We start from the raw sequence: 27,500 nt of genomic DNA, 5'->3' as shown, positions 1-27,500 counted from the left end.
CATTGGCCAGACTGATAACGTGGATTCACTCTCACGTTCCTCCCCGGCATCGGTCTGGACTTCGGCCCATAGGGAGCGAGTATGAGAAATCAGAAAATGATCGGGCCAATCAGTGACTGCGTGTCAACTGCTGTCCGTACAACAGTGAAAAGCATCAAAATCGTTTTCTGATTTCTCTTGCGCTTGGTATACTCTTAGTTGCTTGTGTTTTAGAAGAGAATGCACTTAAGACTTCCGGTGATTAGTAGTTTTCTTGCCTACCTATGTTGAATGCACTTTTATTGTAAGTCGCTTTGGATAAAAGCGTCTGCTAAATGACCATAATGTAAATGTAATGTACTCTATTAATCATTGATGTGGATCAGCTCGTATCATGTCTAGGCGTTAATAACGGATCATACAGACACATGCTAACTCCCCCCAGATAACCCAGAGAAAGCTTTAAAAAATGGTCCAGGAAACGGCTTGTGTGAAATATATTCACACAAGGACACTAGTATATATTTCATATACTAGTGTCAGGCCAGCTCGGCCTTCTGTGTCTTCTTGGTATAAATGGTATATTTACAATAAACGGTGCTCTAAAGAAAAGGTGCACTCTGTTGGGGGAATAGTCTGTTATAGGCATCCAAACAGATGGCTCATGCCGCTAGGAAGAAGTTCAAGAACAGACTTCCATCAGTCGATTTCAAACTCCAAAGTAGTAACTCTAACCCTGGCACCGCTAAGATGACCTGACGCTCAGTGGTGTAAAGTAACTAAGTACATTTACTCAAGTACTGTACTTACAAGTACGCTTTTGAGGCTTTACTGGAGTATTCTCCATTTTGAAAATGTATTGATATAAATGTGTGGGAACCCTGTGTAGTGCTGCTGCAGGGAGCATCCCCAAGAGTAGAAGCGTACCACCAAGTCAAACTATAATTGCTATCTCCATTATGCAACAATTAGTTAATTAATTAGGCGTTTCCTGGCAGAAGTATTATGGTACTTCTTCAACACTTGTGAACTCCCATGCACATGCTGCATACTAAACTATTAAGTCATTAAAATGTGCTCTTCTCCATGTGCAGGTATATACTACAAGTATCTACCATATCTATTGCTGGGTTCTCTGGCTCTTCTGTCTGCCCTGGCCACTTTCTTCCTTCCAGAGACCTTTGGTCGACCTTTGCCTGAAACTATCGAGCAGATGCCTGTGAGAGAAAGGTATGCTTCCTGGGAGAATTTACCAGTCGTGATCTTGGAGATAAAGATAGGACATTTTGTCAACAACAATAACAACTCAAAAGTGACTGAGGCACCAGGCAGCAAATCTTGCAGATCAGGGGGTAATTGGAATGAGTCCATTGTCCATACAGGCAGCGAAGTTTTGTAGTATTTATTTAGCTCTCCATGATGAACAATATAGGAAAAGGATGTTGAAATGTTTGCACATTATAATCACAACACAATAATAATAATAATAATAATAATAATAATAATAATAATAATAATGACCATTATTATTGTTATTATTTTATGAATTATGATGTATTATTTTGTATTATTATTATTATTATTATTATTATTATGTATTCTTAGTAGTATTAATAATTAATATCAACATTAGGCCAATACATGTATCCACACAGCTTACAGCATTCAGTAACACTGGGTATAACTGCAGAATTAAATAACCCCTGTAGGCCTATTAATCATTAGACCAAAATAAGTGTATAATTGTATTATCACTATAATAATTATTATTGATTATTGAATATTGATTATTATTGTTATTATTATAAAAAATAGGTCAACACATGCATCCACACAACTATAAGACCATTCAGTAAAACTGGTATAATTGAAGTAACCTATTAAATATGTATTCATTATTAACCACCCACTAGTATAATGAAATCTTACTGCATGTCTTCATACTATCATAAAGGCGCACAGTTGCTCTAATCCACACCAAACTGCGAACAAACACTGTTCAGGGGTCTGCCATGACAATAGTCCCAGCAGGGGCCACGTGTGGCCACCACAAGCCCCAAGGGGAACCCATAGGGCCAGAGAGGCGCACCATTGCTCCAATCTGCACAAAACGTGGCAGAAACACTGATCAGGGGACCACCATGACAATAGTCACACTAAAAATGCACATAGATGTGGCACCATAACAGTGTTACAGCAGTGTTTGACTTAAATGGCTATAACTAGTAGTCTGTCCATCTTTGCAAAAATGGGAATGTTGCATATCTAGTATTGGCAATTTAATCAAGGAATAAAATAACCAGTCATTTTCTTAAATCTGTCGTGTGTGAATCAACGGGATTAGGGCCTCTGTGTGTGTGTGTGTGTGTGTGTGTGTGTGTGTGTGTGTGTGTGTGTGTGTGTGTGTGTGTGTGTGTGTGTGTGTGTGTGTGTGTGTGTGTGTGTGTGTGTGTGTGTGTGTGTGTGTGTGTGAACTGTTAATGGCCTATCTACCTGGCCTATTCATCACAATTCAGCCAAATTGTGAAACACGCTCCAACACACTTTACACATTAATGTTGATCATGTTGAATGCAAATTAAGAACCTGCAAATTGCTCAATCTCTCTCTCAGCTAAGAGGGTTCCTCACAGTTTTTTTCAATGTCTTTTTTGCTATGTTTTTAATGTTGTTATTTGCTTTTCTTTTTTGCTGTATTGTTAATCATTTGTACTGTTTCTTTAAAGCACTTGTTGCTTATTCCTGCTCTGTAAAGCACTTTGAGCTGCATTTCATGTCATGAAAGGTGCTATACAAATAAAATGTATTAGTATCTAAAGTTTTTAGATAGATAGATTTTAAAATAGACAATCTACAAACTTGTAGATCTACTAAACTTTAGGCTACTAATTTCTCAAATATTAGCACGCATATTGTATTATATGCAGTAGCACCTGAAACAGACATTGTAAGCTATACAGTGATAATTTTCTCTTTATGACACATGCCTACTATACTGTTGACATTTCCACAAGATCAATAGCATCCTCTATAAATGTATGTAGTAGGCCTAATACACAATACACCCTAATCTAATCAATTGGAGTTTTGTATTTTAAACTGGGAATACTGTTCAGTGGTTGACAGTTATGTACATTTACTTTAGTTTTGTTTAGTTTGACTCCACTACATTTCTAGGAAGGAAGGGACTCTTGGGACCCAAACTGCATATCAATCATTTACAAAACACAAAAGTATACCCACACATTATTACTGTCATTTATTCAATCAGACTGCCTTTGTATATTATCTCTAGTAATATTACATAAGTGTAGAGGGGACCCTCGCCTGGAAAGGGACCCTTAGCTGAGAGAGAGATGAGGCAGGGACCCCCTTAGCTGAGAGAGAGATGAAGCAGGGCCCCCCTTAGCTGAGAAAGAGATGAAACAGGGACCCCCATAGCTAAGATGGAGATGAATCAGGCACCCCCTTACATGAAATATTATTATCATGGACATTACATTACATTACATTACAGTCATTTAGCAGACGCTTTATCCAAAGCGACTTACAATAAGTGCATTCAACATAGGTAGGGAACTACTAATCACCAGAAGTCTTAAGTGCATTTTCTGCAAAAACAAGCAACCAAGAGTATACCTAGCGCTAAGGTAAAAGTGCAATATATCAGCTACCTATTTCCTTAAACAGATGAGACAAAATAGCTAAATCAAATGAGCAGGAGCTAAAACAAATAATTGTATCGACTACACAAGATCCAATAAAACAATACAACAATAAAACAAGCGTTCGTACAACTAGTTAACAACAAGTAGGCCAAAAATACAATACATAATGCATTTGCAAAGATTAGGGCAAGACAGACAGACAGACAGACAGACAGACAGACAGACTACTAATTAGAAACTTAAGAGATTTTTTTTACATTCATTACAATTCATTATTTAAAATATTTTAATTAATTTAATTAATGGATTAATTTAAAGTAAGAAAAATAGAAGATCTACAAGATCATGCTTCGCTATGTGACCTTCAAAAAGGTATTATATACAATATAATACACAATAATACAAAATAAAATAAAAATAACACAAAAAAAGTATATATTTTAGATTAGGTTTATATATATATATATATATATATATATATATATATATATATATATATATATATATATATAGCAACAATTTCACGGAACCCTGCACTCTCCGCGGAATTATTTATGAAAACATAATTTAATTCATTCATTACTTACTTGAAAGTAAGAAAAATAGAAGATCTGTGAAAAAATATTTCATACGGGAAGTGGGTAACTGTTATTTTGAAGGACACACGGAGGGGGGAGATTGACAGGGCAGTAACCAATCAGGAGCAAGCCCGCCCACAGCTGAACTAACCAATGGCGTCCGTTTCTTCGACCCTGACTCTTCCCGTTGTCCCGTTGCTCCTACGGTTGTCTGTGGAACGAACTTGGAGCCAGCCTGAGCCAGCCGTAAGGGCGGACCAAAGCTGTAAGTTTTAAAACCTTTTACAAGTGTTGTTGTGTCACGGAATGTACTTTTAATATTTTTTTAGGATTGTATGTAGTTGTTTAAACTTCATATGTGGTAAATGTATCATGAAAGAGCCTACTTAAAAAGAACCTATGCAGTTATCGGACAACTCCGAGAAACGGGGGATTTATCCACAGCAGCGGCCAGCGGTGCTGCTTATTAGTCCTGTAGCAGAGGCCCTCAGATTTTGAGATACCCCCACCCACAACCATGTTTTTTCTTATCTTTAGGGTCTCCCATTAATGAAATGGATTGTTGTGAAATTTTATTTTGGGGCAAATTTTTTTTGGCTATTCTTTAGAACTACCCCAATCTTAGCCCCTACGGAACCTCTCCCTCCGCTATTGCAGACAGTACTTGAGTAAATGTACTTAGTTACTTTAAACCACTGCAAAAAAAATCGCAGAGAGAGAGAGAGAGAGAGAGAGAGAGAGAGAGAGAGAGAGAGAGAGAGAGAGAGTAGAGGTAGAGAGAGGCAGAGAGAGAGAGAGAGAGAGAGAGAGAGAGAGAGAGAGAGAGAGAGAGAGAGAGAGAGAGAGGCAGAGAGAGATAGAGAGAGGTAGAGGTAGAGGTAGAGAGGTAGAGGTAGAGAGAGGCAGAGAGAGAGAGAGAGAGAGAGAGAGAGGGGTAGAGGTAGAGAGAGGCAGAGAGAGAGAGAGAGAGAGAGAGAGAGAGAGAGAGAGAGAGAGAGAGAGAGAGAGAGAGAGAGAGAGAGAGAGAGAGAGAGAGAGAGGTAGAGGTAGAGAGAGGCAGAGAGAGAGAGAGAGAGAGAGAGGTACAGTAGACATGGCTCAGCAGTTGAATAACAGTGTAATTACTGTAGTGTTATTATAGGTTATTGTTATAATTCAACCGGCCACAAAATGCTCCAATTAAAACGACACTGAGCTCTTTGTTTTTCTAACACAACAACAGCGCAGAGACAGAGCAGACCTGGCAACCTAAACAATCCCTCTGTTTGATTCACACACTTGTTGTTCAAGAAGCATAAAAAACATTCAAATGAACCAGAGGCTGTAATTCCTCTCAGAATATGTTCAGTTCTTAACACATTAAAAATGGCTTTTTTTCTATGTATTAGTCACTCCATGGAGACTTGAATTCATGAATATTGTTGTGTTTTTGTCTCATTCCTAAGACAATAATTTGATGACCAGCGGACCGGTAGGCAGCGGTTCTGGTAGGAGACACAAAGGAGACTCTTTTGAGTCTATTAAAAAAAAAAATGTGTGAATATTTGTGCAAATCTTCAGTTTGAATATATATATATTTTATCAAAGTGAACATTTGTAACTCAAATCTTTGCTTCTGGGGATTCTACAAATGTCTTCTAATTTTTTTTTTTAAACGTATGTTGCTGTAATATCAGTGGTTCTCAAACTTTTTTCATGTCAAGGACCCCCAAAATGATATGTATTTGGCCACGGACCCCCATCTCAAAATATTTTGTTCCAGGGACCCCCTAGAAGCAAAGATTTTAGTAAAAAAAAAATTGCAAAAAAAAAAATCTATATCAAAAATACGTAGCAGATCTACAAGCTCATGAGCTTGTAGATCTAAATAAATCTTAACATGACACAGAATGCGTTCCTGGATAGAGTGGATTTAAGAAGTGTTCCAGGACCTAGAACTGGGTCATGAAATGTTTTTGCCATGTAATCCTCAGAGTTAAACCTGTACTATGGATTTGAACCCATGGCTCTGCTGCACTTCTTTTTTTTTTAAACCACTGAGCCAATAGAGCTGAGCCTCCCTGCTTGCTCAGGGGAGACATTAAACTTTGACCTTCAGGTCAAAATGCGTGTCAAACCAGAAACAGGATGGTGTCAAAGGTCATGTCCAACCTAGACACACCATCTAAATGTGTCAATAGAAGAGCAGAGAGACCAAATACAACCATCGCAATTACATAAGTTATATTGTATTAACATACTCTACCATACAAATTTTTACTTTACTTGAGTATTTCCAATTTTCAGTACTTTTACTTCTACTCCACTACATCTCAGATGCAAATATTGTACTAAAAGTACCACTACAATTATTTGAAAACTTTAGTTACTTTGTAGATTTTGATTATTATTACAAAACATACATTAACCACTTCAGCCCTATATGTACATTTCGGCCATTTGAAAATAGCAGATCTACAAGCTCACAATGCGTTGCATCACAACGCATTGTGAATTTATACATTTTGAAAACTTGTGAAATGGGACATCTTGCATAATGAGTACTTTTACTTTTGGTACTTTAAGCACATTTTGATACCAATACTTTTGTACTTTTACTCAAGTTAATTTTGAATGCTGGACTTTAACTTGTATTTAACAGAGTATTTCTACATTACAGTATTGATACTTTTACTTAAAGTAAAAAAAATGTGAGTACTTTTTCCACCACTTGTACTAATAAGTGTTTGACTAAATGACATTATTTAGGCGTGACTGCACTCTTGTTAGGTTAAGTAATAATGTGGTGATGTAATGTTTTATTACAAATATCACTAGGTTTACATCATGCATTTCTGAACCCAGAACCCAGCCCAGCTGGCAGACCCAGAGAGCTCTGATCTCTGAGTGGTGTAAAGTAACTAAGTACAATTACTCAAGTACTGTACTTATAAGTAAGATTTTTAGGTACTTTTACTTTACTGGAGTATTTCCAATTGTCTATACTTTTACTTCCACTCCACTACATCTCAGAGGCAGATATTGTACTTGAACCCATCAAAAAAAGCATGTGATTTTACATTTTTGCGTTGGCTAATCAAAAATATTCAGATGTACAAGCTCGCAGCTGTGAGCTTGTACATCTGCTATTTTTGAACATTTTGGAAAGATCTTGAAAGAACCACTGGTTTAGAAGGCCTTTAGAATCAGGTCTCAGGTCTTTTATGGGTTAAAGTGAAACAGTCCCTTAACATGAAGGTTTCTGTCACATCATCATCATCATTAATACATGAAAACCTAAAGGCTTGAATCTCAAACAAGACTGAACACATCTCTACTTATTATTATGATCCTAAAACACTCTTACATAACATGATGCATAACTATCTGTCCTCACAACACCTTAAAAACACTGTCTTCAAACCACACACACACACACACACACACACGCTCGCAGTCAGCCAGGCACGCCTGTAGTTTGGCTGTAATAACAGGTTCCAGCTGTGTGTGTGTGTGTGTGTGTGTGTGTGTGTGTGTGTGTGTGTGTGTGTGTGTGTGTGTGTGTGTGAGAGAGTGTGAGAGAGTGCGCGTGTGTGCGTGTGCGTGTGTGAGTGTGTGGCTCGCACACTCAACGCTCAAGCTCAGTGGGACTCATGTGTGGACTCGCAAAGGTGTGTGTGTGTGTGTGTGTGTGTGTGTGTGTGTGTGTGTGTGTGTGTGTGTGTGTGTGCATAAATCAGCAGGTCCCTCTTTAATTCCTGCCGGCTGCGGTAGACATTTTCGCACATTTTCCAGTTTTACATGTTTCTTACCCCTTTCTGCACATCGTATCCAAAAAGCAAAGCAATTGCGCCACTCTCTCAGATGTTTTAAGCTCTAGCGGAACATAACAGCTTCCAACGAGTTGAAGAAAGTATTTAATTTGCCTCGGTTTTCATCCGGTTCCATAATATTTTGCATTAGAAGATGCAATTCAACATTTGACCAGTAGGGTAATCAGTAATGTTATCTCAACGGGCGCAACTCTTGCGCAATGTCTTAAAAACATGTAACCGGATGAAAACCGAGGCAAATTAAATACTTTCTTCAACACGTTGGAAGCTGTTATGTTCCGCTAGAGCTTAAAACATCTGAGAGAGTGGCGCAATTGCTTTGCTTTTTGGATACGATGTGCAGAAAGGGGTAAGAAACATGTAAAACTGGAAAATGTGCGAAAATGTCTACCGCAGCCGGCAGGAATTAAAGAGGGACCTCATCTCGGAGCTACTTAGCGGAGGGAGAGGTTCCGTAGGGGCTACCCCAATCTCTGAAAAAGGCAACTCTGAATAGGGCAAAGGTGACCAAATATGCTATAACTTGAGAATGCTCACTCTTATCTTCATCAAATTTGCTGAGGTATGAACCAGGTGTCTACCCTACATCACCAAAGAATGTAATTTACATAAAGAAATACTGAAATATAGTCCTTTAAACATACCTTTAGTTTAGGCGGAAATTGTACTTTTGTAGTGAGGACTCCTCTACTTTCCCTCATTTAGAAAAAAACATACATTTATGTCAAATAAGCTGTTACTGCATAGCCTAAGATGCTATTAAACAATAACCAGTGATTGTGTGGAGAGATCTAGTACAGTTTTATTGCAAATTAGACTTCTTTAGACATACCCCTTCTCTGGAAATAAAACATTATAGGCGGGTGCAAATATGGTTTGACCCAAAAATTATTAGAACAAAAGGTTTCTCAATGTTTTTTTGTAGTATCAGGTGTACTTAATAACATATCAAAAGTTTACCAAAATCTGATCATTAGAAATGTCAAATTTACAAGATGGCCGCCACCAGTTCCTGAAATGAAATTTCATGAAATGTTTTTGCCATGTAATCCTCAGAGTTAAACCTGTACTATGGATTTGAACCCATGGCTCTGCTGCACTTCTTTTTTTTTTAAACCACTGAGCCAATAGAGCTGAGCCTCCCTGCTTGCTCAGGGGAGACATTAAACTTTGACCTTCAGGTCAAAATGCGTGTCAAACCAGAAACAGGATGGTGTCAAAGGTCATGTCCAACCTAGACACACCATCTAAATGTGTCAATAGAAGAGCAGAGAGACCAAATACAACCATCGCAATTACATAAGTTATATTGTATTAACATACTCTACCATACAAATTTTTACTTTACTTGAGTATTTCCAATTTTCAGTACTTTTACTTCTACTCCACTACATCTCAGATGCAAATATTGTACTAAAAGTACCACTACAATTATTTGAAAACTTTAGTTACTTTGTAGATTTTGATTATTATTACAAAACATACATTAACCACTTCAGCCCTATATGTACATTTCGGCCATTTGAAAATAGCAGATCTACAAGCTCACAATGCGTTGCATCACAACGCATTGTGAATTTATACATTTTGAAAACTTGTGAAATGGGACATCTTGCATAATGAGTACTTTTACTTTTGGTACTTTAAGCACATTTTGATACCAATACTTTTGTACTTTTACTCAAGTTAATTTTGAATGCTGGACTTTAACTTGTATTTAACAGAGTATTTCTACATTACAGTATTGATACTTTTACTTAAAGTAAAAAAAATTTGAGTACTTTTTCCACCACTTGTACTAATAAGTGTTTGACTAAATGACATTATTTAGGCGTGACTGCACTCTTGTTAGGTTAAGTAATAATGTGGTGATGTAATGTTTTATTACAAATATCACTAGGTTTACATCATGCATTTCTGAACCCAGAACCCAGCCCAGCTGGCAGACCCAGAGAGCTCTGATCTCTGAGTGGTGTAAAGTAACTAAGTACAATTACTCAAGTACTGTACTTATAAGTAAGATTTTTAGGTACTTTTACTTTACTGGAGTATTTCCAATTGTCTATACTTTTACTTCCACTCCACTACATCTCAGAGGCAGATATTGTACTTGAACCCATCAAAAAAAGCATGTGATTTTACATTTTTGCGTTGGCTAATCAAAAATATTCAGATGTACAAGCTCGCAGCTGTGAGCTTGTACATCTGCTATTTTTGAACATTTTGGAAAGATCTTGAAAGAACCACTGGTTTAGAAGGCCTTTAGAATCAGGTCTCAGGTCTTTTATGGGTTAAAGTGAAACAGTCCCTTAACATGAAGGTTTCTGTCACATCATCATCATCATTAATACATGAAAACCTAAAGGCTTGAATCTCAAACAAGACTGAACACATCTCTACTTATTATTATGATCCTAAAACACTCTTACATAACATGATGCATAACTATCTGTCCTCACAACACCTTAAAAACACTGTCTTCAAACCACACACACACACACACACACACACACGCTCGCAGTCAGCCAGGCACGCCTGTAGTTTGGCTGTAATAACAGGTTCCAGCTGTGTGTGTGTGTGTGTGTGTGTGTGTGTGTGTGTGTGTGTGTGTGTGTGTGTGTGTGTGTGTGTGAGAGAGTGTGAGAGAGTGCGCGTGTGTGCGTGTGCGTGTGTGGCTCGCACACTCAACGCTCAAGCTCAGTGGGACTCATGTGTGGACTCGCAAAGGTGTGTGTGTGTGTGTGTGTGTGTGTGTGTGTGTGTGTGTGTGTGTGTGTGTGTGTGTGTGTGTGTGTGTGTGCATAAATCAGCAGTTTAAATGAACATGTTGTAACTTAAAACAGACACAGCTGTACGACAGAGAACAGGTTTTATACTCACTGAGTGATTTCTGCACATTGTGTTCAATGAGATTGAGGTCTTTTATAATCAATAGATTATCTACTTAGATGATCTACTGTAGCTACTTTTTAGATACATTATTTTACAATGTATTCATTTATCAGACTCTCTTTATCCAGAGTGACTTACAGTAAACAAGGTAAACACATAGAATGTATATAATATAACTTACAGTAAACAAGGTAAACACATTGTAGTGTCTCAGTAAACTATAGGCTCACAGGTAAACAATGAACCTATCATCTCTCTAAACATTATACTATCTAAATGACATTCTTAACATTGTGTTGAAGGAAAAAACAGAGTAGGTAACAAAAGCTTGAGAACAAATAATGACCTCGGTATGTCTGCATGCTCATCATATCTAGTGCTGAGGCTGAGGCTGAGGCTGAGGATGACCACATCCTTCCATCCTAACCCTAAACCCTGCAGGTTTAGGGTTAGTATATAATATATAGTCAAACGGATGCACCGCCTTCCACTAAACACACATAAATAGCAGCTCTACAAGCTTTATGACACGTGACACAGGCAACCCAAGCCTTCGTTTCCTCTCAAGTGTCATATATGTGTGACACTATGACTCCTGTGTTGTGAAGAAGGCCTCACAGTAACCATGGTGACTATCAATGCATTTAACATTAAATTACATTACATTACATTACATTTAACATTACATTACATTACATTAGACATGATTGTATAAGAGGGGGGGGGGGGGTTCACAGACTGTTCAACAAAGAAACATATGGTAGAGGTTTCTCAAACTGTAGTTCACTCTGCTATGCTAAGGGCTTGTGTTATGTAATGTAATGTAATGTAATGTGTCCATGCACCAAGATGAGACCCCTAGCTGAGAGCTCACAACGCCTGGTAGATCTGCTATTTTTGGCTAAAGTTCTCCTCAGAAAAGGGATTATGCTGGGCGGTTAATGTAGAAAAGTAAAAAGTCACACAAAGATTTTGTGTGATATTTTTCTTTCTCTTATTAGTTTCATTCTCTGTCAGAGATGTCAGACAGTTTGGTTTTAGAGTTGTTTACTTCCATTTGGACAAGAACTGATCACTTTATGTTATTTACTTGAGTAGTCTTTTCACTAGATACTTTCTTACTCGAGTAATTATCTGATTGAGTACACACTGCTAGTACAGTATTATTTTAAACAGTACTTCTACTTGAGTACAGTTCTTTTGGGGCTACTCTACCCACCTCTGACTCGAGCACGCGCACACACACACACACACACACACACACACACACACACACACACACACACACACACACACACACACACACACACACACACACACACACACACACACACACACACACACACACACACACACACACACACACACACACACACACACACACACACACACACACACACACACACACACACACACACACACACACACACACACACACACACACACACACACACACACACACACACACACACACACACACACACACACACACACACACACACACACACACACACACACACACACACAATGGCGTCAAGATCTAGGCTCCGCCCCTCGGCACTGACGCAGTGTGTGACGTCACATCCTTACAACGAGACACCCAGTGTTGCCATGTCTGCTTGTTATAAGCGACTTTGGCCTCGTTTTCCATGATAAAAATAGCAGATCTGCTATTTCCCCCCCCAAAAAAAAGAATTGTTTAAACATGAGGTACAGTCAGACATTAAGGATAAAAGGAGAACACAAACAAAGCCTGTGGACTTGTTTCCATGGTGGTCCTGTATTCAATTCATTAACATAGCATACAAAATTAACACAATAATACATCATCAACAATAATATGAATTGTTGATGATAGTTGACTTGAGGTCCCTGGTACAATCATTGTATGAGATCTGGGTCTGTGGACAAATACATATTAATCTGGGGGTCCTTGGACAAATACATATTAATCTGGGGGTCCTTGGACAAATACATATTAATCTGGGGGTCCTTGGTCAAATACATATTAATCTGGGGGTCCTTGGACAAATACATATTAATCTGGTGGTCCTTGGACAAATACATATTAATCTGGGGGTCCTTGGACAAATACTTATTAATCTGGGGGTCCTTGGACAAATACATATTAATCTGGGGGTCCTTGGACAAATACATATTAATCTGGGGGTCCTTGGACAAATACATATTAATCTGGTCCTTGGACAAAGAATGGGCAGTAGAGAAAAGTGGGCAGTAGAGAAAAGTGAGCACTAGAGCAGAGTGGGCACCAGGAAGAGTGGGCACCTAAACGGGAATACTTTGAAATCTTACACAGAAAGTGTTTTTTGCACGTGTCCATCATGCAGTTCTGTGATAAAGACACATTTGTATTTACTTATTTCATTATTATATTAATTTATTATTATTTACTTCAATTGTCATTTCTCTTGGCCTTTGTTTTCATGTTCATATCCATGGTTCACATGACGCTCGTCTGTCACAAGCGTCATGGCGTTACTAGTTCCTGGTTGTTGAACTTTATCTATTTACAATTTGTACATCTACATAAACGTTTACATGTACAATATAAAGTACTGATCCCACGGCCATGGATGTAAAAAATTAAAACGCTTTGGTCTAAGTACCCGTATCTTCTGTATTGTTCAATAAAAAACATTTTAATCTGCTCAGTGGCCATTTTCTCAACATTTTCTCCATGTGCTTTCAATACGCGCCCTTATCGGTTGGGAGGTGTATTGCACTCTGATACACTATAACTCTATGAGAAAATGGCCATCGCTCAGATTAAAATGCTTTTTATTGAACAATACTGAAGATACGGGTACTTAGACCCGGGCGTTTTATCTTGTAAGGGACCAGTCGACATTTACATAAGGGGGGGCATGGAGGAAAATAGGGGAGGGTCATGCCTTTCTAATTTTGGTCCAAGGGAGGGTCAGCTAATTTTACTTTGAATCCAAGGGAGGGTCATGCAATTTTGAATTGATAAAATAGTCCGTTTTTTATATACCTTTTTAGTACAGCAGAACAGTGGTCAATGACCCCTCTCCATTTCAAAAGATACAAAGAATTCAAATCAAGTAACACCTTGTCTATTTAGAATCAATGACGGTCGTTAACAAGCCATCAACGCACAGCGAGTGTGAACGACCCAGTCAAATCTATTCAGCGTCTTAACGATGGTGGTTGAACAATTAAGCAAAACTTCAACAGGCGTTATTGGAGAGATGCATTATAAATAGGCCTACTATAACTGGATATTCATAATCATTTGAAGTAATTCTGTGCATGTGATTAATGTGGATCTATATGGACAGTTGTGTATAGATGCCTAGCTCCACAGGTAAAACCAGAAGCATCAGGCCATAATTGATAGCCTAATTTGTTTTATGTAGGCAACAGTGTAGTTGTAGTCACTGTAGTTGATTTAAAAAGGGCAGAGTGACAAAAGTTTTAAACTACTGGTTACCAAATATTCAACTTTCTTCAATCTGACCAGGATTCAATGGGTTTCCCACATGTAAGATGAGAACACTATCCATTCTGCTACCACTACTACAGATACACTGTGCATTTAGCAAGACTGACTACACTACAGCAATGTTCTAATCAATGTGGAAAGCAAAACATTGGACATATCAGTTTTAAATGTCATGTTGTATTTGATGGGGAGGGTTAGGGGTGTCAAGAATTTCACAATACGATACATGTTGGGCATGATATCGATATGATATATTATTAATGTTTTTTTCTCATGTATCATCAACATTGGCCATCATCTTATAAATAACGTTATAAAGCAAGTTAGAAACAATTACAAAGTGCTTTGTACACACAAATAAATACATTTGTGCAAGCTTAATGGAGAAGTGAAGTTCTCACTAACTATAAACCCATTGTTTCAGAGGACAGATAGACACTAATATAACAAATATAATATAATATAAGACTGCATAACTTTAATTCCACAAACATCATATTTTTGTCATCTGGACTTTACCAACCAAGTGCAGCCTAGTTATTTCCAACAGCTAAAAAAAATCTATAATACCAGATACAGTATAATACAATCTTAGATTAGATGTAGGCCTATTTGAGAGTGCAGATGCATGTCACATTAACGAGCGTCAACGAGCATCAGCTGACACACAACACCTCCCCTCTGCAGTGCTTTAAACTGAAAGTGACTGACTGGAGTCTGTTTCATTTCTCTCCAAAATACCTTGAATATGATGGAGGACATGATTAATAATTACTATGATTATGATAAGCTTTACATTTCATATCATACAGTAAAAACTCCTAACTTTCACCGGCAAAAAAAAAGAAAGTGTTTTTTTTGTATTAAAAAACAATTAAAAAAATATTACGATACAGTATGACATCATGACAATACCTATCATCACATTTTAATACCACGATAGGCTATATCGTGACACAATATATCGTGACACTTCTAGGCGGGGAGGGTTACTCTTTTTTTTGTAATCACTTGGGGAGGGTCATTGATTTTTTTTTTTGTCAAAGGGAGGGTCATGGCATTTTAGATCAGGGCACATACATTTCCTCCATGCCCCCCCTTATGTAAATTTCGACTGGTCCCTAAGTAGCTCCGAGATGAGGTCCCTCTTTAATTCCTGCCGGCTGCGGTAGACATTTTCGCACATTTTCCAGTTTTACATGTTTCTTACCCCTTTCTGCACATCGTATCCAAAAAGCAAAGCAATTGCGCCACTCTCTCAGATGTTTTAAGCTCTAGCGGAACATAACAGCTTCCAACGAGTTGAAGAAAGTATTTAATTTGCCTCGGTTTTCATCCGGTTCCATAATATTTTGCATTAGAAGATGCAATTCAACATTTGACCAGTAGGGTAATCAGTAATGTTATCTCAACGGGCGCAACTCTTGCGCAATGTCTTAAAAACATGTAACCGGATGAAAACCGAGGCAAATTAAATACTTTCTTCAACACGTTGGAAGCTGTTATGTTCCGGTTCCGCTAGAGCTTAAAACATCTGAGAGAGTGGCGCAATTGCTTTGCTTTTTGGATACGATGTGCAGAAAGGGGTAAGAAACATGTAAAACTGGAAAATGTGCGAAAATGTCTACCGCAGCCGGCAGGAATTAAAGAGGGACCTCATCTCGGAGCTACTTAGCGGAGGGAGAGGTTCCGTAGGGGCTACCCCAATCTCTGAAAAAGGCAACTCCGAATAGGGCAAAGGTGACCAAATATGCTATAACTTGAGAATGCTCACTCTTATCTTCATCAAATTTGCTGAGGTATGAACCAGGTGTCTACCCTACATCACCAAAGAATGTAATTTACATAAAGAAATACTGAAATATAGTCCTTTAAACATACCTTTAGTTTAGGCGGAAATTGTACTTTTGTAGTGAGGACTCCTCTACTTTCCCTCATTTAGAAAAAAACATACATTTATGTCAAATAAGCTGTTACTGCATAGCCTAAGATGCTATTAAACAATAACCAGTGATTGTGTGGAGAGATCTAGTACAGTTTTATTGCAAATTAGACTTCTTTAGACATACCCCTTCTCTGGAAATAAAACATTATAGGCGGGTGCAAATATGGTTTGACCCAAAAATTATTAGAACAAAAGGTTTCTCAATGTTTTTTTGTAGTATCAGGTGTACTTAATAACATATCAAAAGTTTACCAAAATCTGATCATTAGAAATGTCAAATTTACAAGATGGCCGCCACCAGTTCCTTAAAAGACCATTACTCCTTCATTATTTGCCCTACAAAAGTAATTTTGGTGCCTAACCCCATGTTTTGGTGATCTAGGAATCCAATTAGCATATATAAATTATAGTCAAGTGATTATAAGTACAATTATATATTAAAGCAATTGGTTATAAGCAGAGGTGGACGAAGTACTCGACCCCAGTACTTGAGTAAGAGTACAGATACTCCTTGGTCAAATTTACTCCATTATAAGTAAAAGTAGCTCAGTCAAAATGTTACTCAAGTAAGAGTAAAAAAAGTAATTGTTTTTAAATATACTTAAGTATTCCAAAGTACATGCTTTGAAAAATACTTAAAGTACAAGTAAAAGTAGAAGTACATTTCTTAATTTTGATATCAATGAATTGCTGTAATGTTTTCACAATGAATTTATAGGACCTTGTAACTCTCTGAAACCACCTGCACTGCATGCACTGATGTGCTTGCTTGTGGACGTTATACAAAGCCTTCAGAAACACCTATAAAAACATAGAAATGACTGAGGAACCAGAACTAAATACTTTTTTCTCCTATACACCCATACAAGATGTAACAAAGAGGCGAGCGGAGGGGGAAGCCAGAAACACGGCCAGTGTGAGAGCAGAAGTTAGGCCAATTGCATTTTAGGGAAGAAAAAAAACAGCCAACCTAAAGGCCAAACCGCACCAATGCAACTAGTCGCAACTCCTTGCAACAAAACTGTTTTAAGGTCAACCACACCGATGCAACTCCTTGCAACTGCCATTGGGGTAATGGTTGCAAGTAGTTGCAAGTAGTGGCATGTTGCAACTCCTGCAACTGCCATTGGGGTTAATGGTTGCAAGGAGTTGCAAGTAGTTGCATGTTGCAACTCCTTGCAACTGCCAACTGCCTCCGTCCTCCAGCGTGCCGTGACTTAGAAATCGTTTGCATCCCAAATGCTAATTAGCTTTTGGAGGAGCTGAGAACGAAGAGAGCGCAGGCTCCCTAAGCCACTTGGAGTGAGATCTGGCAAAGATACAAGTTTATCTTTCATGTATCGTTTGCAAAAATTTCGTTGAAATGGTGTATAATTTCTATTGGAGATTTTGCACATCGGACATGGGGGAGAGGAGAAACTCAGGGTCTCCTTGGCTCCTAACTTTGCTCTTCTGCGCTCCAAGTGCCCAGGGAGCAATCCAGTGACCCCCATACTCCCCTCTACCCACCTGAGGGGAACCCTAGGCCCACTAAACTCTAGACCAGACCCACCCCCCATACTCCCCTCTGTCTAGGCACCCAGTAGATACTCGGTTCTGACAGCTCTACACTAACCTCCATAACCACCCCCACCCCTCTTTGCACACTCACACTGATTGCCTTCCTAATGTGTTAAAACATCTATTTAATGTTTTTCAAAATCTTGTATCTACAAGATGACACGACTGCGCTAAAAAAAAAAATATTCTCGTGTATGTAGGGGAGGAGTTATGAAGTTGGGTGGGTAAGGGGAGGGGTGCAGAGAGATTGGTTCATAATGCAAGATTTTTTTTTGGGGTGGGGTGTATAGTCAAAGATTAATTTAGTTTGGGCTAAATTTGATCCACAGAGCTATCCAAAACCTTTCAATATTGAAAACAATACTATCTATCAACTGACAATATTCTCTGCCACCACCTTCTGAATTACTGCAAATTGCAATTTGTGACTATTAGTTTTGTTGTGTTTTGAGAATATCTTGAAGCCTTGTTCCAGTAAAATTTGGGGCAATGTTGAGGCAATTATGTATGTGAGCAAAGTACAGCACCATATTCAATCACACTCACACATGATTGCTGTGTGTGGCAGGGGCAACATGAAGCCATGTCATTAATTAATGGAAATATGAATTTATGATTTCAGTAAGAACTTTTTTATTTACACATCCAAACCAAACGTGCATAGATTAATTGATTTTGTTGAGAATTGCAGGCCTCAATACAGAGAAGCATTACACAAATTGAATACTGTGATTAGGGGTATGTCTAAAGAAGTCTCATTTGCAATAAAACTGTACTAGATCTCTCCACACAACCACTGGTTATTGTTTAATAGCATCTTAGGCTATGCAGTAACAGCTTATTTGACATAAACGTATGTTGTTTTTCTAAATGAGGGAAAGTAGAGGAGTCCTCACTACAAAAGTATAATTTCCGCCTAAACTAAAGGTATGTTTAAAGGACTATATTTCAGTATTTCTTTATGTAAATTACATTCTGACTCTTTGGTGATGTAGGGTAGACACCTGGTTCATACCTCAGCAAATTTGATGAAGATAAGAGTGAGCATTCTCAAGTTATAGCATATTTGGTCACCTTTGCCCTATTCGGATTTGCCTTTTTCAGAGTTTGGGGTAGTTCTAAAGAATAGCCAAAAAAAACTAATTTTGCCCCAAAATAAAATTTCACAACAATCCATTTCATTAATGGGAGACCCTAAAGATAAGAAAAAACATGGTTGTGTTTTGTTCTAACTCGGGTGGGGGTATCTCAAAAACTAAGGGCTTTTTTGAGGACTTGCTACAGGACTATATACCCGAACACAGCCTGCTGTTTTCGGCTAGTCCTTTTCAAATGCCCCCCCCCCCCCGCTCACTCTGAGATAGTCAGTGGTTAAACATGAGATATTACGGCTGGTTTAATTGTTGTGGTTAAACATGATATGTAGTGGGTTGTATGTCACGAGTCCGACTAGTATTTGTTTTAAATTATGTTAATGGAAAAATTAAGCTCTGGATTAACTTTGGTCGTTATTAGCGTAGGAGCCCATGTTGAGTAATGTTTTTATTGCATTTCTCATCAACAGTGGAGGAAGACCCCATTGATACTGGCCCCAGTGCCCCAGAATTTAATTTCAAATGTAAGGTGTGTGTGTGTGTGTGTGTGTGTGTGTGTGTGTGTGTGTGTGTGTGTGTGTGTGTGTGTGTGTGTGTGTGTGTGTGTGTGTGTGTGTGTGTGTGTGTGTGTGTGTGTGTGTGTGTGTGTGTATGCAGTGGTGGAAAAAGTACTGAAATCTTTTACTTAAAGGGTAAGACCACTTTGGTAGAGGTTTGGGTTGTGTAGTTACCTTGCCATGATGTAACTCCAAAGGTGGGCAAGAAATCAAAAATAATTGCTCCATTGATTAGAAATTGATAATTCAAAATATGCTCCTCATTGACTTACATTGTACGGTAAAACAGCTCTCAAAGTCACTCTTTTAGCACATAAATGAACCCAAACATAGCTGATTCAGACAATATAGAGCATCACCAAACCCAGTACTGTTTTTTTTTTTTTTTTAAATGTGAACTTCCTGTTGATTTTACCATTTGAAGATCTGGATCCGGATCCGCCGATCCAGTCCGGGTTTTCTACTTATTAAAAATGGCAAAATCAACAGGAAGTTGACATTTTTATTTAAAAAAAAAAACAGTACTGGGTTTGGTGATGTTCTATATTGTCTGAATCAACTTTGTTTGCGTTCGTTTTTGTGCTAAAAGAGTGACTTTGAGAGCAGTTTTACTGTACAACGTAAGTCAATGAGGAGCATATTTTGAATTATCAATTTCTAATCAATGGAGCAATTATTTTTTTATTTCTTGTCCACCTTTGGAGTTACATCATGGCAAGGTAACTACACAACCCAAACCTCTACCAAAGTGGTCTTGCCCTTTAAGTAAAAGTGTCAATACTGCAATGTAGAAGTACTTTTTTACAAGTAAAAGTCCGGAATTAAAAATGTACTTGAGTAAAAGTACACATATTTGAAAATAGCAGATCGACAAGCTCACAACGCGTTGCATGTGAGCTTGTAGATCTACCTTTTTCAAATAGCCTATGTATAAAATGGACCTAAAGTGGTTAGTGTATGTTTAATAATAATGTAATCATTTATAAATTATACTTGCAAAGTAACTCAGTCAGGATACAGATTAAACAAGTGAAATTGAAAGTGATGAGACAAAGAAATGAGCAGACACACAATTGGAACTCGATCACTATCAAAATGAAGCTGATAAATGGGTACTCTCTCCTGATTGGCTGAACTGTTGTCACCTACCTGAAAATGTACTTTCTGTTTATTGAAGAGCTGGAGAGACAGGGAGACTCCTGTTACTGGACAAACACTCAATAGCAATGAATAAGAATATTCAGAATATAGAGCTTTAACCTTTTAACATGGCTTTTTGTTTTAACCAAAGAATATCACTTACCCTTTAAATGCAGTCTATTGGAAGCACTTTGTGAAGTCAAATAATATACTATATCAGGGTTTGTTCAGGTTCAGAACAGATATTTGGTGTGACAGTAAGCATGATCCATCCACATCATGGCTGTCCAACAGTAAAAACTACTAGGAAAAAGAAACGTGTGCCTGCAGCTCGCTAAGTCTCGTGCTTGTATTTTGAAAAACTACATCTGGAGCTTTTATTGCGAAAATCTATGTAAGACAATGAGTACGTTACCTTATATTCCTTTTATTTCGTACAATTAAATGTCTACTATGCTGGAGTAAATTAAACCACGATAAGCAGGAGAGAATTAAGGCTGCGACATAAATTATTTGAAAAGGCATGCTGCATTGGCTAATCCTGGTGATTGATTTGTTGATAGGCAAATAACAGCTTGTCTTACTTCGGTGGGCAGGTATACTTTACCCCTGCACCACTTCAGCTCCAGTGTTGTAGTGCTAATTTTGGAAGTCGGGGAGCGCACCTCTGATAAAATGAGATGGATGCAGGATAAATGCATGGAGGATTTATTTTGTATTATTTTGTTTTTTAGAAATGACTATAATTATACTTCACTATCAACTGCAGCAACAATGGCCTATTGTCATCAGTTGTACATGTGTGATATTAAAACACAGCGTGTGTATTTCTTATCTACAGTCATTCCTTACAGCACATTAATGATTGACACATTCCTTGTAGAGTTATTCCACGCCTCCGACGCCTGTGATATTATTATGGCATGGAAAAATACATACATATATGAAGGTTAATACTGCCTGTTTGGAGTCATTAGCTGAGGCATGCTCTAAGGTCTCATATTGTGAGTCCTTTCACAGAGTTTTGGTAGGTCGTAAATTCCTTAGGGAGGCTCAAATTACCTGGTCTATGTTTTGGGGGATGAGAGGAGGAGAAAGTCACATGACATGGTAGGGGGTGGCATCTCTTTGTCTCCCTGAGGAAACTTGGGGAGAGAATTCAGTTTCTTGGAGTACCTCAACAGATCAGTAGTAAGTAGGAAAGCACTTGACACGAAAATTAATGGTCATATATGCTGATATGTTTATTGTTTGTGTGAGGATTCATGTCGGTAATATTGTATTATTGTTTCTGTGTTTCAATCTTTCTGTAGGTTTAAAACCTGTCTGACCTGACTGCCAGACCTGGCTAGACTTTGTTAGTAGAATGCATTGTGAGCCTACTGGCAAGGTTGTAGTTGACTGAGATAGTAGTTAACTGGCCGCTTGGTAGCACGATTGGCTGCTGGGTGTGTTAATGTATGTTTGTATTTGTGTTAGTAAATAAAAACCATCAAAGACACAGGTTTGAGTAGGTCTGAGTATTATCTACTTTACACCGATTCAGGGACTCCGGCCTTTTGCGAGGGCCGTAGCCGACCAGTCGCACAAGTAGTGTGCTTCGGGTTGGAAATTCGTAGCTGTTTCAGCTGTTACAATTCCAGACATGCAAACATGACCCGCTTTAATTACTTCAGTCTATATTAGTAGCTAATGACTAGTATTACAATTCTGTCTTTTTTATGTCCAATGTATTTGTATTTAAGTTCATAAAGTTAACATAAGTATAACTAAATGCATTTGAAATTAAATACAAATTACACTTACACTTACAAAAAAAAATGCAAAAAAAGCAGATCTGCAAGCTCAAAACGCGTTGCACTGCGACACTGTTACGAAAACCCTTTAGGGTCTAGGTTTGGGTTTGTAACACAGGATGGAAAAACAGGTTGTTGAGCAAAGGTGTGCAAATAATGGAGGCGAAACAATGGTTTGAGCAAAAGGTGCTAGGTGCTTTTACTCTTCAACAGTATTATTTACAAAATGTACATGGAAGTATGCACAGGGCATAAGATTTAACCAAAACAAAAGTAAACCACTACCAGGGGACTCGGGTGTTGCCAAAACAACAAACAAAACAGCTAGGGAACAAAAGACAGCTTAACTACCTGACTAAATCGTAACTAGTACAAAACAAAAGACTGCCTACCTAACTACACTAAGGGCCCGTACAGACTGCAGGAGATTGGGTCCGATATTGCTGTCGCCGACATTTTTTGGCGCTCGCCGACAAAACCTCCCGATCTGACGCAGATCGGCCTTTGATCTGCGAGATAATGCTCGCTGTGTGTGAAAGGCACCGCGAGACGATATGGCCGCGATTATCCGCTCTGCGACGGCTTTCCGACCGTTTTCAGATAACTACCATGTTAGATATTCAGCTCTGTCTGGGACAGGACAGCAGACAATATCATACACTATGAACGGGGCTGCGACCACCTTGCGAGGAGATGCACGCTACAGCCAATGAGAGCACATTACAGCCACCGTGGCTAGGGGGCGTCGCTGGATCTAACCACAACAAACAGTCCCTACCGCAATATTATCGTCCAGTCCTGTATTAAGTTAACATTATAAAACAAAATGAGAGAGTGAGCGAGCCTGGTGGGCTGTTTATTTTAGAGGAATTGTACAGAGAGAGAGAGACAGACAGAGAGTGAGAGCGAGAGCGAGCTCTGTGTGTGTGTGTGTGTGTGTGTGTGTGTGTGTGTGTGTGTGTGTGTGTGTGTGTGTGTGTGTGTGTGTGTGTGTGTGTGTGTGTGTGTGTGTGTGTGTGTGTGTGTGTGTGTGTGTGTGTGTGTGTGTGTGTGCAGCATGTGCACGTTGTGTCAGAACAGCGTTGCCAGATGTTGCGAGAGAAATAAGCAACCAGGTCTATGAAAACAAGCCCAAGAAAAGGCCACTTGAGCACTTTAAACCTATTTACAAATACATTGGATATTTGAAAATAGCCGATCTACAAGCTCACAACGCGTCGCAGCTATTTTCAAAGAAAAATCTTGAGAAAATTGTGGAATATTTTCCAAATCCACACAAATCTTGTATGGGGGTCTATGATGGCACAACATATTTACAGAAGGGGGGTCTGCGGACAAATACATATTATGTGTTGTTTAAACCACTGGTTTAAACAACATTAGGAAACAAGGCCAAATAAGCAACTATACAAATAAGCCCAAAAAATGCACCCCGCAACAACCAATATTTACAAGCAACTCTACAGAAAAACAAGCCCAAAGTCGCTTATAATAAGCGGACATGGCAACGCTGTCACTGACCGCTTCTGCACTCGACGTGCGAGAGAGAGAGAAAGAGAGAGAGAAAGAGCGAGAGAGGGGGGAGAGGGAGAGAGGCATATCACGGGATACGTCGATTAAAATGAATTGGAATAAAATCAAATGTATGTATTGGGTCTGACTCTGGAGATAGCATCCTAGTGAACTATCCTACAGTGTGTCAGCCCTTGTCGGGGATCAATCCTGTTGTGAAGACCACAACGATATTATGACAGCCGATTTCAAGAAATAAACTCCTGCAGTGTGTAATGCTTAACGATCAGATAACCCCCCGAGCACTTTAAGGTCCTGCAATGTGTACCTGCCTTAACAATGACCAGTGTCAAAATACATAGGTGGCAAACACCCCTTACCTAGTGTGCTTAACAATGTTCTTCCTACGTGATGGCTATGTACAGAGGCCTCTGTCTTTCCTGTCCCAAGGCAGCAGCATACACATAGCAGGTTAGCTTCTGGTTAGCTCTGGGCATATAGATGTATACAGGTGAAATGTTGGTGAGAGAGTAAGCTGAGGTGGAACCCAGCCTTTTATAGGCAGCAGATGGTGGTGATTGGATGGAGGTGGGGCCAGGTAACAGTTTGATTGACAGCTGATGGGTTGGTGACTTCAGACCTGTAGTGAGTGACAGAGGGGAGAGATAGACAGGAGAAAACCACAGTAGCAACCATAGTGGAACGTAACAGACACGTTTTGAGCTATTGTTGCTATTTTTTTTTACTTTTGTGTGACATAGAATGGCAAACAAAGTCTGGCATTAATTTACGAAAAAAGTTAAAATACGGAGATAAGAGGTGGGTATGCAATGTGGCCCTCTGGAGTGAGTGTGGAAATATAGTGGCCCTCTCTCTCATCAAAGTTGCATCACCCCTGGTCTAGATCACATGACTATAGAGATAATGTGTACTGATTTGCGGAAATGTTTCGACAGAATCTGTAGGAGTAATATGAAAACTATTGTTTTGCAAAAATCTGCCTCCTGGTGACTCAAATCCTTCTCTTACATCCATCCACAGCTCCCTCTCACCTGACCGCAACGATGGCCTTTTCCAAGGCCACTGACGCAATTGTCCGTCAGCTCGACCCAGAGGGCAGGATCAGCCTCATCCCCGCCTACAGTCCTTACAATGCAGATAAGCTGGTTCTCATGAGCCTAGTTGTCAAGAAAAATAAGCGTTTCGTCTGGCAGAGAACCAAGTACGAGCCATCCATTTACACCCTCAATGATATATTGCAGGATGAATTAAGTTCAGGTATGTCCTACATGGAGATTGTACTGTAATGTATACAGTAGATCTGTGTTACAAAAACTATCATTATTAGCTCTATATTTAAAAAAAAAAGTACACAATTTCATCATCTATCAAGCAGTGGTGTAAAGTAACTAAGTACATTTACTCAAGTACTGTGCTTAAGTACAATTTTGAGGTACTTTTACTTTACTGAAGTATTTCCAATTGTCTATACTTTTACTTCTACTCCACTACATCTCAGAGGCAAATATTGTACTTTTACTCCAATACAATTATTTGAAAACATTAGTTACTAGTTACTTTGTAGATTTTGATTATTATTACAAAACATACATTAACCACTTCAGCCCTATATACTGTACATTTGAAAATAGACGATCTACAAGCTCACAATGCGAGCTTGTAGATCTGCTATTTTCAAAATATTGTTTTTACATTTGAAAACTTGTAATGGGACATTCTGCATAATGAGTACTTTTACTTTTGGTACTTTAAGTACATTTTTACGCTTTATACTTTTTCTCAAGTACATTTAGAATTCCGGACTTTTACTTGTACAGTAACAGAGTATTTCTACTTTATTAACTTAGTTACTAGTTACTTTGCAGATATACCGTAAATCCTCTTATAGTAACCCGGGCTTGTATTTGTTTCAACTGTAGTGGGTACCGGGCTTTTATTGAAAGGAGGCATGTACAGTATAAGAGAGAGGCCTATATATCCATTTTATAGGCCATCCTCCCTCCAACCTCTCCTGTGTTCCAAAAGTAGAAGTACTCATTAGGCAGAATGTCCCATTTCAAGTTTTCAAAATGTATACACATTTTTTGAAAATATCAGATATAAAGGCTCACAACGACACGTCGTGAGCTTGTAGATTGTCTATTTTCAAATAGCCGAAATATATAGAGTTTAAGTGGATAATGTATGTTAAGTAATCTGAATCTAAAAAGTAATATCACAAAAAATAAATAACGTACTGAAAAAGTGTCATAATCAGTGTGGGCAACCAGACTATAGTACTCTTCCCACTTTATTAATCTTTATAGATAAACAATACTTTGTCCCGATACTCCTCTCACAGTTTATTTTTCCCAATTTAGTGCCATATGTCAAAATGACCGGCCTCACCGGCCAGTTTGACGACGACTACCTGAGGGAAGCGGAGAAGAACCTGACCAAAGAGGAGAGATGGAGTCGCCGACAGGAGAGCTTGGCTCTGAAAGAGAAAGGCAACGGTCGGCAAAAAGCTGCAGAGCACCGGGAGGCCGAGCGCTCCTACACGGAGGCGTTGGCCGTATGCCCGGTGTGCTTCAGCAGCGACAGGGCGGTTCTGTTCTCCAACCGGGCCGCCGCACGCGTCCACCTGGATCTGAAGGACCAGGCCATCGCCGACTGCTCCAGAGCCGTAGAGCTGAACCCGGACTACGTGCGGCCTATCCTGAGGAGGGCCGAGCTCTACGAGAAGACGGACAAGCTGGACGAGGCTCTGCGAGACTACAAGACGGTCCTGGAGAAAGAGCCGGGACAGAACGCAGCCAGGGAGGCCTGCGTGAGGCTGCCGCGGCAGATCCACGACAGGGACGTGAAGATGGGTAAGCTGAAGGACCTGGGCGACATGTTCCTACGGCCGTTTGATAGTTCCTATTTTTTGCCATACCTTTTGAACGGTTTGTCACACAGACTTGTGAGTCGCATCACTTGATTCGGTTGAGAGTCCTTATCCTTCATTGGAGTTACATACTGTAACCCCGCCATGATATGTGTTTAGTAAAATATGATCCTATTCATTCTTTTAATTAATGATAAAGTAGGGTATGTATCTAGGGCTTCTAACAGCCATAACTCCGGTTCCCAGCATCGAACACCTACAAAACTTCGTAGGTACACTTAGATGGACAATAGGGACAGGCTGAAATTGCTTAAGCCCTGCCCCATCTGTGTTCCTATTGGCTGGGCTTTAAACAGCCATAACTCCGGATCCCAGCATCAAACACTTTCAAAACATCCTAGGTACACTTAGACGGCCAATAGGGACAGGCTGAAATTGCTCAAGCCCCGCCCCCTCTGTGTTCCTATTGGCTGGGCTTTAAACAGCCATAACTCCGGTTCCCAGTATCAAAAACCTACAAAAAATCCTAGGTAAACTTAGACGGCCAATACGGACAGGCTGAAATTGCTTAAGCCCCGCCCCCTGTGTGCTCCT

General features: G+C 39.1%; 1 protein-coding gene across 1 annotated transcript in view; it reads left to right on the top strand.

The window, feature by feature from the left end:
• Positions 1-4,427: 4,427 nt before the first annotated feature.
• Positions 4,428-27,500, top strand: part of LOC308104778 (gasdermin-E-like) — a 33,722-nt gene continuing 10,649 nt past the window's right edge. The window contains exons 1-4 of the mRNA XM_080455303.1: positions 4,428-4,489; positions 5,670-5,711; positions 25,058-25,294; positions 26,398-26,889. Of these exons, the coding sequence (XP_080311429.1) occupies positions 5,681-5,711; positions 25,058-25,294; positions 26,398-26,889 (760 nt within the window). The 5' untranslated portion in view covers positions 4,428-4,489; positions 5,670-5,680. The remainder of the gene's footprint in view (positions 4,490-5,669; positions 5,712-25,057; positions 25,295-26,397; positions 26,890-27,500) is intronic.

The sequence above is a fragment of the Gymnoscopelus braueri genome, assembly GCF_963280865.1.
Source record: "Gymnoscopelus braueri genome assembly, chromosome: 17".
Classification (NCBI taxonomy): domain Eukaryota; kingdom Metazoa; phylum Chordata; class Actinopteri; order Myctophiformes; family Myctophidae; genus Gymnoscopelus; species Gymnoscopelus braueri.
Note: the sequence above shows the minus strand (reverse complement) of the source record. Positions and strands in the feature narration are given on the sequence as shown.